General features: G+C 34.4%; 1 protein-coding gene across 1 annotated transcript in view; it reads left to right on the top strand.

Annotated features, from left to right (window-relative positions):
* The window catches only part of LOC144437871 (uncharacterized), a 51,822-nt gene that overhangs the window by 9,463 nt on the left and 22,059 nt on the right, over positions 1 to 20,300 (top strand). Inside the window, exons 6-20 of the mRNA XM_078126908.1 lie at positions 6,012 to 6,169; positions 6,845 to 6,881; positions 7,334 to 7,424; positions 8,163 to 8,235; positions 8,719 to 8,945; positions 10,205 to 10,297; positions 12,470 to 12,512; positions 14,119 to 14,181; positions 15,426 to 15,574; positions 16,261 to 16,333; positions 17,169 to 17,225; positions 17,454 to 17,707; positions 17,974 to 18,665; positions 18,875 to 18,944; positions 19,625 to 19,757. Of these exons, the coding sequence (XP_077983034.1) occupies positions 6,012 to 6,169; positions 6,845 to 6,881; positions 7,334 to 7,424; positions 8,163 to 8,235; positions 8,719 to 8,945; positions 10,205 to 10,297; positions 12,470 to 12,512; positions 14,119 to 14,181; positions 15,426 to 15,574; positions 16,261 to 16,333; positions 17,169 to 17,225; positions 17,454 to 17,707; positions 17,974 to 18,665; positions 18,875 to 18,944; positions 19,625 to 19,757 (2,213 nt within the window). The remainder of the gene's footprint in view (positions 1 to 6,011; positions 6,170 to 6,844; positions 6,882 to 7,333; positions 7,425 to 8,162; positions 8,236 to 8,718; positions 8,946 to 10,204; positions 10,298 to 12,469; positions 12,513 to 14,118; positions 14,182 to 15,425; positions 15,575 to 16,260; positions 16,334 to 17,168; positions 17,226 to 17,453; positions 17,708 to 17,973; positions 18,666 to 18,874; positions 18,945 to 19,624; positions 19,758 to 20,300) is intronic.

The raw sequence follows: 20,300 nt of genomic DNA, 5'->3' as shown, positions 1-20,300 counted from the left end.
AATGTGCCAACGAAAATGAAAACATAGTAGACTACTGATAACTATGAAAACAAGTATACTTACTATCGGCACAGACACCAGAAAGGCTTGATTACATTCTAATCCAAAATGTAAAGCAGATATGACCGTACCACTTTCACTTGCAGGTAATGCACAAACATACAGATATGGATCTTTCATTTCTACTACTTTGTCAGTTATCAACCAGTCAACAAAAGTTTTCATCTTGCATTTTGAGCAATCAAAAGGGTTATTCAGGAGATTTAGTGATCTTAGATTTGGCAGTGCATGAAGTTGATCTTTGTCAATATGTGTGATTTGGTTTCCTGACAGATCTAGTGTATGCAGTGATGAAAATTTGTCGGGAAGGATTTCAAACAAACTTATTGCACCACTTGTGATGTGAAATTCCTCTAGATTTTGAAACGTACTGAGGAACTTCAAAGAAGAGAAAGTGCATTTGTCATTGATCTCATCATAAAAGCTTACTCTATGCAGTGCTAAAACTTTCATTGAAAGATAAATTGAGGTATTTTTGTTACCAGTGTAAGGAACTATGCATGGACCAGTAATATTGAGTGTGCGAAGATTGGTCAAATTTAAATTCAGAAAAACATTGAAACTAAAGTAGACACCACTGCTGGTGTCTATATATAACTCTTCAAGGAGTGGTATCTCATCCAAATGCAATAATTGAAAATAATCTGTTGAAAAATTTAAAATTCGTAAGCTATTAAAGTTTTTAAAAGGCGAATGAAAAACACTGCTGAGGGAAAAAGAAAGCTGGTTGCCTTTCAGATTTAAAGACTTCAGTGAAGTTAATTCTGAAAACACTCCTTCTGTTAGGAAGTCAAAAGTATTGTATGAAAGGTCTAAATATTCAAGATTTCTTATATAAAGGAAGCTTTGAGTTTGAAGGTTTCTAATTTGATTATGTGAAAGATCCAACCTTACCAAATTGTTGAGTGGTTGAAATAGATTTTGAAAATCAGTCAGCCTGTTTTTAGCCAATGAAAGGGTTGATAGATTACCCAGACCTTGAAATACCTTTGATTGGAGGTGTTCAAGTTTGTTGTCACTGAGGTCTAAAACTTTCAAACGTGGCAACCACTGAAATGTTCCCTCACTCAGTGTTCTTAATTTGTTAGCTGAGAGGTTGAGCTCCTCCAACCATGTTTCTCGTAGTCCTTTCAGGGTAGTGTTGGTGATGAATTCCATTGGAACCATTTGCATGTTCAACCACAGGACTTTGATATTTGACTTGCTTAAACCATACAATGACCTCTCTAGCACATTAGATGTCAAATAGTTGTGCTGTAGACGAATTACCGAAGCATGTCGTAGTGTGCTAAAAGCCCCAGCAGTTACATGAACTCCTCCAATGAAGTTTAAAGTAAAGTCCAAGTCTAACCCTGTAGTATTTCCTAATTCAAAGTTATGAATTATTGTGTTGGAAATTCCGCAACCAGAGAAATATATTCTTGTGAGGTTTTTAAATGGTTTCAAGTTAATATTGTCACAGTCATTGTGGGATATTGTATTACCATTCATGTTAATTGTTTCAATGTTTACCAGCGGTTGCAGTGCCTTGTTAGGAAAACAGGCAAGGTTATTGTGTGCCAAGTTCAGGTTTCTTATCTTGGTAGTATCAGTGAATAAACCAGATGGCAGTGTTGTAATCCAGTTCATTGCCAAGTTCAAACTGTGTAAGTTAGTCAGCCCAGTAAATGTTGATGACGATAAAACTAAGTGATTATAGGAGAGATCCAATGTTGTTAAGCTTTTGACACCAGCAAACATTTTATGATAGACTACTGTGATGTTGTTGCTTTTCAAAGACAATTCTTCAAGATCTGACAATTCGTTGAATACCTTGACATCAATGTGTGATATTTCGTTCCAGGATAGATCCAACACTTTCAATTTCTCAAGTCCATGTAGAGAATCTGAGTCTAATGTTTGAATGACATTACCATGTATATCAAGTGATACCATCTTTCTGAGTGTCCTCAATCCATTCTGTGGCAGCTCTGCAATACTGTTCTCAGCTAGATCTAGACTAGTGGTGGACAATGGTAGGTTGGGTGGCACGGCATGGAACTCTAGTCCTCTACAATTAACATATGTGTAGTTGTATACTTTACATTGTGGTTCAGCTTCTACAGTTACCAGCATAAGCAGCAGAATAGTATTCCTAAATAGGTTAGCCATTGTCAGACCTGCAAACAAGAACAACAAAGTATACATTGATGAGTCTCTCTTTGTCTCTGAGATGAGACCAGGATGAAATCATGTCGATTATCATTTCCTATACAACACAACATGCACTTACTCTATATCTGGAAGCAATGTGCCTTGGCTATATAAAATACCAAACTGATCAGATTAGGTTAGTTTTAGGCAAGGATTAAAATCTGCAAACTTTCAATTCTCAAGCTTTGACCACTGATCATATGATTCAACACATTATACACTGTACATGTATATCCGCACACATCTTTTAAGAATAAAAACAAAATTATTAAAGTCCATTACCCCTGTGAAGATATGGGCAGATATTACTACTGCAGTGTTTTGAAAGACAGACATTGTTGATAGCACTTTGTGGATTCAAAGACCTTAGAGACATTACATGTTTACAGGCATATACCTAGGGGTCCTACATCTGTATTTTGACCTTGCTGGAAAAAAGACTCCCTTATGTATATTAAAGTTCTCTGGTTTTAACATCTGAAATACTTGCATAATTTAAAAGTTATAACTTATAAGTTAAATGTATATGTATATCTCAACTCACCTCAAGTTTGAGCCTTGCTGCCAGTTACAGATAGATCTTCTCTGTGGAGCCTATACACGGACCTCAGACTCTTTTACCTTTGTAGAAAGGGAGGTTTGAATCTGATAATTGTTCATGCACCATTTACTTTCTTTCTTTGTAAATGTATTACTAAGCTGTTATCACCTTCACAGTGATCAGGTGACATGGCAGACTTGCTTTGATAACAGCTCCCAGCTCATTGACTCCATTCAATTCAATAAACTTAGTGTCCTTGGTCCATGTCATGCATGCATGACAGCTTACTTCCTTATTCACATATCTATTTCTGTAGAACACTAAACTATGGAATGTATAGAGCCTTGTGATTGCTCCATGGTGAAATGCAGACAACTCTAAACAGGCAATTTGAAAAAAAAAACTCCTTTCTATACCCCTTACCTATGCCTTCCAATGACATTCATTTACTGTCAACTGGTTTACGACTAGAGAAAACTGATGCATCCACTAGAGAAAACTGATGCATCCACTGTAATGTATTCCAAGATATGTCAGTTTTAGACTCAAGCTCACGAAGAGGACTGTGATATTAGGATTATAGATGGTGGTACATGTACTGCTAGTACCTGGTCTGGTTAATAAAGTGCTTGTTTATGGCTTTTATGCTAAATTGTTATCACTTAACATGCCTAAGTGTAAGTATCCATTCCAGATACGACAAAGACTAGAGGAGCACAGCACCAGATTGATAACGTGTGTGTGTTCTTGGTCTTCAGACTGGCTTAGACTCACTGTCTTTTATGATGTCAAAATGATAAAACATTTGTTTTCTTTTGAAATTTGAGTCACCACATAGTAAGGGATAAGGGAACACCACATTTTGCTGCATCCTGAGAGACATCATTACATGTACTTGAAATGGAAGTAAGCATACAGGAAATTTGATAATGGCAGACTCTAATTTCTAAACATAAGCTCTCAGCATGATATTTAGTATACTACTAAACTGTCATAATATATTTTTCATCTGTCCGTCATTCTATAATGGCAAGACTTTCAGTTGAGGGCGCTGTCCTACATGTATATGCCTACAATTTACGATGCGGATGGTACAACAGTATACATGGTATAGGGCTTTGGAATCAGTGAGACATGTTGACAGAGTCTAGAAGGATCTTTTGTGTGATGATTCCTGTTTGCATAAGTTGTGAACACTTTCAAAAAAAAAACTTATAAGAATCAGTTATTTGTATTCCCCAACTGTACACAGAATGATAAAATAGCTAAGTTTTAGAAAATGTATACATGTACTAAGGTACATGTACACTGTACACTTGTACAAGCCCACTGCATTCTTCAGTTACTGTACCAGTTACACCTTACAGATCTGAAATGGCAAGACTCTTTTTATTTGGTGTGAGGTGGAATAAATGTACATGTAGGGCTGATTTGTCAAAATTGTTAGCTTTCATGTAATTCCATGATAATATGTACATTGTCTGACCAACTCTTATAATGTGATAAAATAAGTGAAACTACCAAAAAATGATACTGTATAAAAAGAAAATGAAGAAAGAAAGCAAATATGAAATATGCTGTGTCAGTCAACTGTATCCCAAGACATTGCAGTGAATACTACATGCACATCATAATATAGTAATAGTATGTACAAATGTATAGTCATCAGTACTGGTGGGTTTTCTCACTCAGATACACATGTTTACTACAGTTATCACTCTGTTAATATGTGCATGTACATGTAGGGACATGTTGTGATGTAATACCGTAAGACAAGTATTACTACATGTACATTGTATCTCATACACGTATAGATTAAACAGATTAGCTGTAACACATTTAGCCATGGTTTTGAGATTTTAAAAACATGTCAGTTGGTTTATCTAGTCTGCCAGATCATCTTGACACTACAATGTATGTGTGTATGTGTTTATCAACCTATTGTGTAACATCAGGAGGTTTTGTGATTTGGAATGACTGCCTGGAGGTATACACACATCCTCATTTCAGTGCAGTCGGTGGTGCAGGCTACTTTTAGACTGTAAACGTCACCCGTCGATACAAGGTCTCGTTTCAACTTCAAGTATATTTTTCAGAAGATGTCATATAACTGTGTTGGTTGATAGTGGTGGCTGGCTTTGCTTCTCTTTACATCAGCTTGGATGTGTGTTTGTCACTAGTTTGCTTGGCATTGGTGAGTTTAGCAATCAGATGTCTGTATTGATACTAAAGCACCAGAGAGCCATAGACTGTTATAGAAGCAGGGATTATGTTGTTGTGCCAAGGCCCTTACCTTCATGGGTTGTTGTTTTTCCATTTTCCTAGGGTTCTCCAGTACTAGTAGTGGAATATGTTTGTGTTTTACAAGATTTTGATCCCCATCCCTTACCCTATCATAGTCCACAGATATGAATTTTTACATGTCTAATCAGTGCTACACCATGTAACATTTCGTAGCTTCTCTGAAGAGAGTAGCATGTACTATAATAGTCTTTGTAATCAGATAGTGGAATGAACACTTGTTTACTAGTAAAAGAGTCAATTTGTTCTATACCTCACAACAGTCACTGCAGTCCTAGCTTGTGACTATCACATAACATTATTTACCTCACTGTACACCTGTATGGACATAGGGTAGAGGGAAACTTTTATGTATGTACCAGTAAATCAACTTTAATTTTGTATTCCAGCTGCCAAGAAAGAACAATAGAGCACTGCTCCATGGAGCTGTCTCACAATGTCCCATTGTAACAGTTAATCAATTGTTATGAGTTTTCACTCTATCTTGTTGTTTTACTTTTAAAACAGTTGTGTTTTCAAACTTTATGGCTCCATTTTGAAAAGAAGTATTAGAAACATTTGAACTCTCCAACTACTGAATTAGCAGAAAGAGAAAGAGGTTTTAATAGAGTGGTTTACGAGGATACCCAGAACTCTAACGTACTCTCTCCAGTTACAAAACAATCACTACTAGTTTGCTAAATACATGCATACTCCTCCAGATACATTTGTACAGTGAATCAGATCTCTTCCAAGATTGTACACTTGTGTGCTTTGTTCAGGTTCAACTACTAGTTTGAATACTAACAGTAATGGTCATGTTCATGCCAGCACTACATGGGGCAGTGTGATGAATGAGTGACTGTTTCTGTGCAGACCTATTTAGATATCAGATGGATATTTAACAGACAACACAAATTTCATCATTATTTTATAGTTGTTCTCACCTGATCAACGAACACAGTGCAGCCCATCGTGCAAGGCCAGCTAGTCGTCAAGGTGGTATGTTTAGAGCTCCAGGTACTCCAGCTGCAGCCGTTGCTACTTCAACAGGTGTTGACTATGGTCTAGGGAGTCCTGCTGCTGATAATGAAGGTATTTGCAAATGTTATAAGTTCAAACACAAAAAGATTCTTTCTAGTTAGCTACCAAACCTTTGGGTGATATTATCTTTCTATTTCCAATATGAGGCTTACTGGAATAGATCTATTTGATTTTTATCCTACATTAAATGTAAAACAATTCCTGTCATAAATATTTGTGATTGGAAAGAAACTTTTCTGATGGAATTCAGTTAGATAGGCATCAGTCTCTGAACCTGTAGCATATATCTGTCTTTGAACGTAAATTGTGTTTGTTGGGGAAAGGTTATGAGGTACAAAAAAAAATGTAGGCTTCAACTTTAGTAACCTGTAATGTAAAAGATCTATGACAACGATTGAGGAAATTACAGGAATTCCTTTGAGTGTATATATATCAACAATCTCATGTGTTTGTCATTTCTAATGAAGTGAAATTTTGTTTGTTGCCAGATTTCAGTTTTCCAGATGTTAGAACAATGGCCATACACTCCTGAACAACACTGATTGGGTGTATGCCAGGGAGTCTGACCATAATCCTATTTCTAATCAAGTCCTTGCCATAGCTCCCTAACTTCCCCTTATCAGTCCACTGTTCTATACTCTAGCCAAAGTGTTCTACTAGTTATGGTGTCAATAGCATAATGATGTAGGCATACATAACATTTTGTCTTCTTTGTCTCTGATACAGAGGATATTATGTCTCAAGAAGAAGAAAGTGTAAGCAAGTAAGTAGAAGTCTATCAGATTGGGTCTATTAGTGCAATACTATAGATTCCGTCACACCTCAAGCATTGACCCTTCCTTGCATACTATAGCCAATTGATTAGAACTAAAATTTGGATGTGAAAAACAGTTGTCTTGCAAAGCTACTGGAAAATTTGGTCTTGCACAATAGAATGGTCTTAATATTCACTCATATCGGTAATAATTCAAGACTGTAAAATTCAAACATTGGGGTTTAAAGACCTTCAAAATTGGATAACTATTGCACATGCAAATTTAGTTACTGTTTCGTGGAAGGTAAACAATTCAATATTTACTATTATGGATACATTTTTTAATCCTTTTTGTTAATTTTTTAGGGACTTTGAAATATTTGTTTATGCCAACTCTACTGTAGTACCAGCAGCATTGATGGTTTGTAAATTCTAACTAATTTGTATGTCTCTTTTACCAGAATGACCTACTCTCATTCTCCACCTGGGGGTGATTCCTGGGGTGATACATCTGAGGCTGATGATACATATGGTGGACAAGCTACAAACCAGGTAAAATCTCATCAAGTCTAAAAAACAAATTATAGAATTGTACACTCAGTGATTGACATATATGCATCTTCAGACTAAAACTTTATTTGCAATTCAAAACCGATGAGAATTTTACGACCTAGAAAAATCATAAAAAGCAGTCATTGCTATAGGCATGTATGAGAATAAGTCATCCTTCTTGCTCTACTGCGTAAGATTTAAAAACATTTCTGTGTAAGAAGTTTCAGCTCAACATCAAATAAATGCTTACGTTTCATTCGTCCTCATTTTGTTTTGTTTATTAATTTTCAATTTTCAGACACAGTTTTACAGATTTTCAATCATACTTTACAGCTACATTTGTAATTAGCATCATATTGCTATGGAACTGTGTAGGCTCTGCCAATCAGTTCAGTCTATGTAGTCACTCAGGTGCAATGCATAGCGCCTGCATGCTTTATATGAGTACTTGCTCAAAACAAATTCACACTATATAGTGATTAGTCTTGTGAGTAAGACACACTTGAGTGATGCAACCTACCTATTGAGTCTGTAGAACACACACGCTTGGTTTGGGTTGGTCGCAGAAAATCTCCTGTCTCCAGTGGGATTCGAACCCATGACCTACCAATCTCCAGTGGGATTCGAACCCATGACCTACCAACGTCCTGAGGTTTAACTAGTTATGCCACAGGGTCAGTCTCAGCTATTTAATCAAATCTTGTATCTATCTAATGTATTGTTATTTTGATTTTTCAGGTGAAGACGAATTATAATCTTAGCAAGTTTGTTCCTGCCTCAGACACTGAGTCAATCAAAAGTATTCCTGGAAGTAAGTTTTTTAATTTTTATCCTGGTTGAATGCGAAAGTGATAACTGTTAACTGTATGTGACATTCATGTTGTTTGTGTGTGTGTAAAGTATTGGTCTTCTCATTAACGAGGGGAAAGGGAAATTTAAAAAGTCATGCTGGTAACTATATTAACTACTGATATGGTAATGACAAGGATTTATATTCTAACAGTGATGGTGATGATGATGACAACGATGATGATGACGATGACGACAACAATGACGATGACAACGAGGGGAGATTGTTGTTGGTGGTGGTGGTGGTGGGGGGGTGGGGGGGTTTATATCATCATGATCTATATCTGATAGCAAATTTGAAAAGTTTGAAGAAAAGCTGTGTTTTAATGGCCAAAGCCCTCAGCACGTTTAGCACTTTTTTGAATGAATTAGAACCCAAAACAATTTAAAGTCTTCTAAAGTTAAACTTTTGTTAATAAATGACTTTCTTGTACCATCTGTTCAGCAAAAAGTCGAATTCCAAGAGCCATATCTAAGGAGAGTATAACTAGTGTTGGCAGTAAGAAAGCCACACCCATCGATACTGGTAATAGTAAAATACCAAGATTACAGCCCATGCAGGGCAAAGGTGGTACTAGTCCAAATGTTACTCCACGGCATGAAAACATTGAATCACCCCGTAGTGACTTTGCACCGACACCAAGAAGTAACAAGAGTGCAGGTGACACTGAGGTCAGTCTATACTTTATATCTGTATGGATTGTATGTCTATACTTTATGTCTGTATGGATTGTATGGCTGTGAATGTGTATATAACTGGAATATTTCACTTCTATGGATTCTCTTGACCTTTCTTCTTTCTTTCTTCACACATTACATAGTCAGTCTCAAAGTTTCTTGTATTGGCAGCCTTCATTTGGCATTAATCAATTTTCAAATTCAATAATGATAATGTAATTTGTTGTCCCTATTTATTTCATGTATTATATAGGTAAAACATTAAAAGAGGAGAGGGGGGGGGGGGGGGGAGGTGTTGATTAGTAAGATTCGCCCCCCCCAAAAAAAAAAAAAAACACAAAAAAAAAAAAACACAACAACAACAACAACAAAAAACAACAACAACAAAACAACAACCAAAAAAAACAGTATAGAATGATGAACTGAAAGCTGCAACAGTAAAATGAGTATATTTCCTTGTGGCAGCTATTCTGAATATTAATAATGGACAACCCAATGACAATATTTTTAACATTCTCCTTGAAGCCAATGTGACATTTGCTGGGCTTCTTTACCAAATAAATTCAAATTATCAAACATTCTGAAATTTGAAAGAAATTTATTTATCAATACTAAATTAATTATTGTAATTTAAGGATGCATTTTGTCATCAAATGACAATATATTGCAATGAAAAGAATGTTGTGTATACATTATGTATAATCTGTGTAATTTGTCTTGTATGTAAAACTCTTTCTCATTAAAATCTTTTATTATTTATATCTTGAGTGACTGTGTGTGTTCTCAATGAAATCCAAATTGTACAGCATATCTCATATTTATTTATTTATTTATTTATTTATTTATTTAATCATTTATTTATTTATTTATTTATTTATTTATTTATTTATTTGAGTTATTGACTGTGCCACAAACAATTTCTTCATTTTGGAACAATGAACAATGCGGTTTCAAATAAAAAATGAAATGTTTTCATCATGGGTCAACATGATATAAAAATTGGAATTTCTTGTGAGTGACCATGTAGTCAGGAATAGGGGAACACCATATTCTGCTGTCACAAAATCAAAGTTGCCAAGAGGGCACACTGGCAATAAATTTTCATTTATTGTGATTTCAAAATTAGGAATTATTACTGTATTTTTGATGTGGCACAGTGGTGATGAAAACGTACATTTTATTTGTTTTTTGTTTTTATTGTAATATTTCATTTCATTTTCTGTCACTGTCATTTTGGTTTGTCTGTCTATCAGGCGGAGAGTATTATCTTTGATGGTGGTGATGATTTCCTAGACTTGTCTGAGTCTATAAACAGTGAGCCACCTGTTAAGGTGTCCCCTTATAAGGTTTGTCCCATCATTACAATTTTTCAGAAATTTCATTTCTTTCAACCAAACATGAAAACCTGGGTCTGCCATTCATGTGAAATACAAGTATTTTGTAATGACCAGTCTTTCTGTTGCAAACATCGGGACTGTGGATTTGTCACATGCTTTAAAACAGTAATGATAGCGAAACTTGATAATTGAAACTGAACCAATACATAGTAGAACTTATCAAAGAGTCTTGTAGACACAGTACTTTAGAATGTTCATGGTCCATTTTTTTAAATATAAAAGGCCAGTTTGAAAAGGGTTTGAAATTTAGATATGGCAACAGCTGTTTGGTTGAGCTATAAAAAGTTAGTCCAATACAAAAGAATAATCCTATTTCATCTTTATAGCTCCGCTGATAAGATAACATTAAATGTAGAACCTGGGATTGAAACCCTGGCCTTTAGGAAAGTTGACATTCCACCCCCAAATCTGCCATCCTTTTGAACTATTACAAACTTTTTGTTGTAAAATTGTTACATATAATGCTCAATATTAGCTTAAAACCATGAAGAGTTAGGCCCAAATATCTGATTTTCTGTATATGAAACGTTGATCATTAACTTTATACTTTATATTAAATTATTCACACACACACACACACACACACACACACACACACACATATATATATATTAGCTAAATAAGATAAATAAATAATGCAGCAAAATGTTATAAAAATTATCATGTTTTTTTCCCTTGAAATTTCTACTTCACTATGTCTTTACTTCTACTCCAGTCTTACTCATGTTTACACGTTTTATTTGGAACAGCGTGATTTTAAATTGAAATACCTCATTTTTTTTAGATCAGACCCCTTCTGAGTTTGTTTTGTGGTTTGTAGTGTGAAATTTCTTTTGACATGAAACGTGTCTTTATGTGACATAATGGGTACACAGATCATAGATCTTGTAGAGTCATCTCTAAGATCTATGCACAGAGCCATAGTGATATGAAATCTGCATGAATGAATGTATAGTTAATTCCAATTAACTCATTGTTTTTGGAGAATTTCAAATTAAAAAAAATATTCACAAATCCTGTTTTCTGTGTACAGAGAATGCTGTCACATAAATACTCTTTCACAAATTATAGAATTGCTGTGTTACACTACAGTTGTACATTTTTACTTATTTTCTTTTTAAGAAATCTTGTGTTTTTTCTTACAAATTTCATAGTTCAGTGGATAATTTTGCTAAATATGAATTTTTTACCAACCAAGGATACATGATTTAAATAAAAAACACGGCTAGAAATTATGAGAGAAGTCATCCAGAAAGAGATACATATATATATATAAAATATAAAATATTTGGTTTGAAGTACGTATCTTTGATATCATTTTTCCTGAACAAACTCTATATGTAATGGATAGTCTTGAAATGATATGGGAGGCATCAAATTTCTTGTTAGAAATATGAAAATTGCTACAGACATTCATTATTCAAAGTTATTGTAATTTATGCTTGTTCCATGGATGTATAAAGTAAGATGGTAAAAAACTGATACAACATTTACATGCATTGTTAAGGCTCATAATAGACAGTTGGCAGTGTAAAATAATGATACATATTTTTACCTTCAAAGTCTTCAGTCAGTAAGAGGAGGAACTTTTCTATTCTCTATAAAAATATTCTTCAGTTTATTCCAATTTCAATGTTTAATTTCTTTAGAACTTTAGAACCCTCTTCATGAAATAATTTAGAACATGACCCCATGTGTGTGTCAGAGTTCAGAGGTCATATCATGGCTGGTTCTCCAATGTGTTCTATTATTGTCATATGCAAATGACATACAAATGATTCCATTGAATGTATAGAACAGTTCTTGTGTACACTCTCCTATTGTATTCCTAACTACAGCAGTTGTATACATGTACTTAACCACAGCAATGCCAATTTTGTTAAGAAATACGTAAGTTAGTGTAAGCAATTATTTATTTGGTATTTACTTATTTTTTATTGACTCTGTCCAGTCTGATTTTTGTGATAATTTTGAATCAAAACAGAAGTTTACAGCTTGAGTGGGTATTGTCTTGTATGTAGTACCTGTTGAATACACTTGTGTGACCCTGCCTTTCAACCAGACTGGGCAAGGTTCCAACTGAAATTCAAATTCTTACAACACAACACATTTTTGTTACAGCTATCCACTGTAGGTGATTCTCCAAATGATGCGGATGGTAAAGGTATGTATATTTGACAAATGTCAATTTCTGTTTATTGTGTCTATTTCTCAGAGTTATGTGTTCTTTTCAAATATCATATATATAGTACAGTGGTCACCCCTGTACCTCAGGTAATAGTATTAGCTGACACTAGGATTAAGTTTACAATGTAATTGACCATATATGAAATGGAGCTTGCACACCATGATGAAGTTGCTAAGCTGTGTGTATATATTTATAATCGTGGCTTTGCTATTAAACATGTTTGGTGTCTAGTAGAGGGGGCTGGGTTCCCACCACCTTGCTGATAACATGTTTAGGCCAATCCACTCTACTCTATTCAGTTACTGACAAATGGCTTTGGCTGTATAAATCAATAATGGACTATTTCTCAAAGCAGCAAATTTGATGACACCTCAGTAGATTTGAGATTTACTGTTGACTTTTTGAAATTACATGAGAATACATGTAGAAAAAAATCTGAGAATGAACAGACTTGGAGAGACCAGTAGGCATGGAAGTCTCAGCTGTTATTTTGGCAGAAAGCCAAACATTTAAAATTGCCTCTGCATTCTTTATTTGGGTGTTATATTATTGCATTCATATAAAAGGTTTTTCAAGGATACTGTGAAATGTACAAATTGTCGTAAAAATGCCATGTCTATTTTATTTCATATTTCATTATTCATGTAAGATTTGTTGAAATTTACAAAGATGTAGAAATATATGTTTGAGTCCTTCCATTTGCAAGGAACCTACACACACAAATCTGCATAATGCACTAAAATGTGTTAATTCAATTTCTACAGAGTAGATCTGTGTTTGTCATTCAATGAGAAATACACTTTCTTATTGTCACAGTGGTGTTTCTTTCATGCATGTCCCAAATTCCAATTTCTGTGTTTGGTTATACTTCCTCCCATTACAAATTGATCATGTTGTTGCAATTTACAACAGTTACATTGTTATGCAAATTAAATCAATAGAATTGATTGTAGGTTTCATTTCCACCTGAATGTCTTAAAATGATCTTTTTCCCCTCTGTATGTGTTTTTTTTTTCTTGTGTGTATTTTTAACTCTTTATGTAGTCTGAGAACCTAGTCTGTCACCATGCCAACCATTGAAAACAAACAAGTATTAAAATGGATGCCAAGCCTCAGGGTTTGATCGTGTTAGTAGAATACAAAATGAGTTAAGCCTCAGTTTATGAAATTTTGTACTTATTTTAAGTATCAACATAAAAAAAATTACAGCAGCAGTACAAATATCAAGGAAAGAATTAATTCAGTTAATTAACAGAATTATTTATTAGACAAAGCATAGAGTGGGCATTTTTTATATCTTATTTGTCTCTTTTGAAAATGATATATATATATTACATTGCTATTTTTACACATGTATTTTATTCAATGCTGATAGAATCAGTGAATTTGTAAGTAAGCTTGGATGTATGCAAATAACTGTCATGTTGTAGTGTACTGAAAAGTGATTACATAAAAACCATACAAACATACAAATAATGATCTACTATAGCATCTTTGTTACCTGTGCCATGCTTATCTTGTTACTGCCTATAAAGTGGACAAATACTATAGTGTAGTAATTGATGTATCACTTGTCCACTAGGTAAACCATCAACACTAGTCAATGGTAACATAGACATGGACGAAGAGAAGAACAAGAAAGCCAGTACGTATAATATTGTCTAATTTAGTTGATGGCATTTATGTATTTTGGTTGTGAGCTGAGCCACCTTAACTATTAAGTCTTTGTTTGAGAGCTGGGTCACCGTAACTATAAAATCTACATGTCAGTTAGGTTTATAGATGTGTACATATGTAAAATCAGTGTTTTCTGTCAGCTACATAGATAAATTGTATTCGTGTTCCATAGACAACATTATGTACATTAGAATTAGATCATGTGTTCCATTGGCTACGACATGGATAAAATCTACCTGTGCTCATTAGGTTACATAGCCTATACTGTAAAATCTACTAGAATTACATCAGACATTTAATCAGTTTCATTCCACAATTTCAGTCCAACTGTTACCATGGTAATGTTATTAAGATTTCAGTAGAATCACTGACATACGTTTCTATGGCCTTACCATTACAGTGTATTCTGATATCAGATTTCAAATTTCCCATGTATGTTACTCATTCTTCAAATAATGGCTGAAAGTATAAAGAGATATTGGTTACCTATCACATTACCCACATGTATGATTTTAGCTTGAATTTTTCACAAACATGAAATATCAAAGATTTACAACATGTTTCAAATGATTGACAAAAAAGTGATTTTGATAAATCCTATGGTGGGAGTCTAGTTGAAGAATATGTCATGTTTTACGTTGAGTTTTTAGAAGACTCTCTTTAAACCTGAGGAACTCACTGAAGACTTTCTATCATCATTAGACCTTTAATGGCTGATAGCCTATATTTAGGGTGTAATTATCTAATCTTACTAGAAATGCACTCCTTGAAGGGTTGATATTATTTTGATCATACATTTGGAATCTTAGACTTTTTGATTAGGCTTAGGCCTAGTTTTTCATGCTTCTAACTAAATTGATAGTTCAGAAAGGCTAGCATTTCTTGTGTGTACCCGTGTGTGGTGTGTCTGTGTCTGTGTCTGTTTGTCTGTGAATGTGTTTGTATATATGTGTATATGTGTGGGTGTGCGTGTATGTATATACACATGCTTGCATAAGTGCATTTGTTTGTGTGTGTGTGTGTGTGTGTGTGTGTGTGTGTGTGTGAGTATGTGTATTTGTATGTGTGTATATGTGAATTTCTTGTCATTTGGTTAACATACACCAGGTAAGTTTTCTTTAAAACGTTCTGAGTGATATCTTACTGTAACAGGTTTATTCAATCTGTTTATCACCCATCTCAACTTGATTTCTGTTTTCTGTCAACCATCAGCATTTGCCGCAGAGTTGGGACTAGATGATGTAGATGATATTGACTTTGATGAGGATGATTCTCAGATGGATGTAATCCCAATGATGGAAGATGATGACCCAAAATCACCAACAACTCACTATCCACCTGTTATGAGAACTGGTAATCCTGTGAGTACACTCAATTATTAATACTTTCTCAAATCTAAGCTAAAGTTAAAGTATCTCTCAGTAAACATACATAATTGAAGTCCTGTAATAACAATCTACAAGATAGACTCTATGAATTCATTTGACAATGCTTCTACTTAGGAAATCTGAATGCATTTCTCACCTTTACATTTTTTGTGGGTGTTAAACATGTTTGGACATATTGTTAGTGTCAGGACACGGTTCTGTACATTTGAATGTTAGTTGTATTGTTTTGTCCCACATGAATAATTTACAAATAAGTGAGTGGCCGTTGATGTACCAGTATTTTATGAACTCTAATATAAACAGATACAAAGATCAAAACCTAAGACAAACTAATATTCTCTTGTTACTTACAACAGAATAGGTTTCCACTATAAGTTATGCTTCTTTCAAAATTTTTAATCTGTGTATATTTGCCCTTATTCAAGTTTAACCACTCCAGATTTTAACGTCTAGAAGTCAGCATTTACTCTATGTTAAAGGTATATGTATTTTGTATTTTGAATGTTTAGCTGTGTTTGTCTGTTTGTAAGGAAAATAGGACTGTATCTTGATTACATGTACAATACATGCCATACTTTTTATCACGTGTTGTTGCTGTCAGCCTATATATATGCCTTCATATGTAAAGTGTAAAGAGTGTTGTCTTGTGTCCATTGCAGAATCAAGGTGATATTGACATGAAAACTACACCAGCTAAAATCAACAAACCAAAAGATGATGATGATGAAGATGGTAAGTTAGACTCACTCAGTAGTGTTATATTAGGTGTACATAGTAAACCTGGAATATAGCAGGCTGATGAAGAATCACCCTTTTCCCTTTGTGATGTCATTGTCAGTGATCAAAGCTCAGAATATCTGTATTTGATGTCTTTGATATGTATATTTACCCATATATATTGAGATGGGCTAGTTCTCACATCATTCTTGATAAATTGTGGCAGCAATTAATTTAGTAAATAGTCCTGTCATACATTTGGAAAAGTCTGTTCCAATTTGTATCTGACCTATGAGTGTACAGAATGTTCATTTTCCCCATAGCTGAAGAATAGTTGCTCATTGCTCACAATTCTTTTCTCTCAGACATATGCTACTTCTCAATCTATGCTAATTAATGTGAACTTTGCATCATACAACATGATTAGGTCATGAATTGTATGAGTCATTCAAACACTTTGTGGGAGGTGAATACATGGCAAGATGGATTGTGTCTATAAATGACAGCTGACTCTCTTGTGTCACTCTGCCTAAATTACAAAAATGAACAACATTAGATATGCTTTCTTGCACAAATTGGTAGAATTGACTGAAATTGTTTGTCACAAAGCAGTAATTTGAAGAAGAAAAGAAATATATAGAAAACAAGGAAAACTATCTTCAGTACGATACATAGTCTTTTATATTCACAACTTTGGCAAAGTCATGTCACTGAGTGAACTCCCAATCATCTTTGACAAAGTCATGTCACTGAGTGAACTCCCAATCATCTTTGACAAAGTCATGTCACAGTGAACTCCCAATCATCTTTGAAATTGTCATTAACGTTGATTCGTTGATTTTCTTTCCAGATGATGACTGGGATTCAGATACTGATCTTCTACCATCTCATGCCTCCAGCAGAAAAGGTAAAACACCATTCGTAGCAGTAGTCATTATTGTGTGGTGTTGCATACATTATCCCAGTTTGTAATTGATGTGTTATGATATTTGTGCATCATTATAGACAAAACAAATGTGGCTATAAGTATTACAACATGATTTTCTTTGTTTCCACTCAGTCTGAAATATCCTGTTCATTTACTGATATGTTGATTTCACCACATCTTGTGTTCATTTCTAATTTCACATCACAGGTGGCAGTGCAGTGAGTACACCTCGTGGCTATCCATTTGCTAGCAGTGCAGCTAGCACACCACGTGCTGATCCAATTGCTAAAAGTTCTCCAAAGGCTATACCACTAGGCAAAGAGAGTACAGTTCCAACTAAACAAGCCATCCACTTGACTGGTCCTAAATCACCCCGTAGTGAAGATGTCGTTGATTTCTCAGAGGATGATGAAACAGAGGAAACTGAGAGTGAATGGGAAAAGGAAAGAAAAGCTGAAAAGGTAGAAATAATAAAAATGGTATTTAAAATGTCAGGATCTGTTTCATATGTATTCAGTCTTCAAGTTATCTTATTAAGAAATTATTAAAAGTAGTATAATAACATGTGTTGGTAAATTTTAAATACAGACTTTAATGAGCTGTCTTATTTCAGAAAGGGCAGCTAACACCTACCCCATAAAACAAACCATCATCAGAGTTTAGAACTCTTGCTAATAAACAGTATATCATTTATAGCTAATACATTCCCTTTTTTTATTAATTCTAGGAACGGAAGGAACTAGAGAAACAATTGAAAGAAGATGAGGAAAAGGAAAAACAGAGAATGCTCCAGTGGGAGAAAGAAGATCAAGAAAAGAAAGATAGAGAGGAGAGAGAGTTGAGAGAAGCCCTTGAGAAGGAAGAGACAGAACAGAAAGAGAAGGAAAGACAGAGACTTGAAGAGGAGAGAATACAACAAGATGATGATATGCGGAAAAGACAAGAAGAAGAAAGGAAGAGAGAGGCAGAAAGAAAACGAGAGGAGGAAAAGATAAGACAGGAAGAAGAGAGGCGGAGAGAAGAAGAACGAAAGAGAGATGAGGAAAGGCGGAGGGCAAACTTTCAAAGGCTGGAGGAAGAGAGACGACAACGAGAAGAAGAAGATAGGAAAAGAATGGCTGAGGAAGAGAGACGGAATGCAGAAAGGAGGAGGAAAATGGATGAGGAAAGATGGGAAGCAGAGAAAAGACGACAAGAAGAACAGAAGAAACAGGAAGAAAAATGGAGGGAAAATCAACGTAAACTTGAGGAGGAAAAGAGAAAGTTAGAAGAAGACATGATTGAGCAAGAAAGGAAAAGAGAATTGGAGAGAAAAAGAATTGCTGAACAGTTCCATAAAAGCTATGATGATAAGATAAATGATTTTGATGACAGTGCCAGTGATAGTTGGAGTAATCAACCATCACCCGTTCCATTCAGGTAAATTTGTAATCAGATATTATACTATTACCCAATTATTTATTCATATTTGAAATTCACAACATAAAGACAACTGCTTTTGAGTTAGTCATTGTCGATCATCCAGAGGACAAGATATTGTATAAATATCATGCTGAATTTACAAAGCCAGATTCTTGGGCTTGACTCTGAAATCTTACAATCTAGGAAATCTGTGTTTTCCTTTGCAGACCCTCAAGTGGTTTTTCTAACAGATCAATATCACCACGGCAACCGTACACACCTGGTTCTGCAAATCCAGTAAGTCTGACTTTAGTCATTTGAGTAAACCAGATGAGTACGATATATGTGGATCAACTTTATGTAATAGATTTAGAAGTCTGTTTGTAATGAGAAGATAGAAAGTATTATCATTTCAAATTTATTATCAGTGTTTGATTTATAAAAGGTAGAAAATTGAACAGTTGTAGAGGAATTGGAGATTGTCATCACTTTTACAGCATAGACATACTCATTTACAATTTATAGTTACAGCAGATAGCAACACAAGAATAAAATTGTTAATTTGAAATTGAGATTTTGATTGTACATAATTCACATTAAGAGATATCTAATCAAAAACATATCACAGGCTATCATGGTCCACAGCTCTACCTACCAATGTTATATCTTTATTTATTTATTTATCTATTTATTTATTCATTTGTTTATTTTATTTACTATCTAACAGTCATTGCCCAATAACAGGAGGGTTTAGTGTTATCACTATATATACACCATAGAATGATACTGTGTTGTTAATTTCACTTGATTGATCATACAAAACCTAAACTGCAGACACTTTCAGAAAACAGCGGTCTTACTCATGATTAGTTTTGCAGCTGTATTTCCATTTATCCCAAATGTACACACTGTATTCCCCTTCTCACAAAGTTTCATAATGTTGACTTTATTTGAAACATTCAAATTTCTTTTCTCAGAGTTGGAAACAAATGTTGACGGAGGAAGCTGACGGTTTGTCTTTCTCTGACACAGACACTGAAGGTGATGGAATACATTCATATGTTTCAACTCCATTACCTAAATCTGTGACATCACCTCCACCTCCATCAGGTATGGGTCAAAGGTCATGTTAAAGGTCATAAGGTCATTAAGATCATACACTTTAAAACATGTTAATTCTCAAGATACTTTGAATGTTGATGTCAAATGTTGTTGTAAGTCATATCCATAATTATTTGTCACCTTCAGCTGGATAATACTGGTATCATTTCATCAAGTACTGACGCTTTCATCATGTAGTAAAACTGGTTGAAATTGACAATGATGTATGTAAATCTAGTGACAATAATAACGAAAATGGATGTCCATAGACACTGAGTTCATAGTGTCAAATGAAAATATCTACTCACAGAGTCAAAAAGTAATTAAGAAATACTTGAAGGAATTTTTTGGTTCTGTGAGTAGTAATTTTTATTTAATGACAATTATAAAAAAAAAACGTTTCATGTAGCTTTGTCATAATCTTTCATACCCATTTCAGAAATCCATATATCCACAACAAACCTTACCAATAAAGTGATTCTTCCTGGCTTTATCTATTGTATGATTGTTATCTCTGGGAAGTTTATGCACTGCTTCCTCCAGATGTCCTTT

The sequence above is a fragment of the Glandiceps talaboti genome, chromosome 1 (genome assembly GCF_964340395.1).
Source record: "Glandiceps talaboti chromosome 1, keGlaTala1.1, whole genome shotgun sequence".
NCBI lineage: Eukaryota > Metazoa > Hemichordata > Enteropneusta > Spengelidae > Glandiceps > Glandiceps talaboti.
This window is presented reverse-complemented; position numbering and strand designations above follow the sequence as displayed.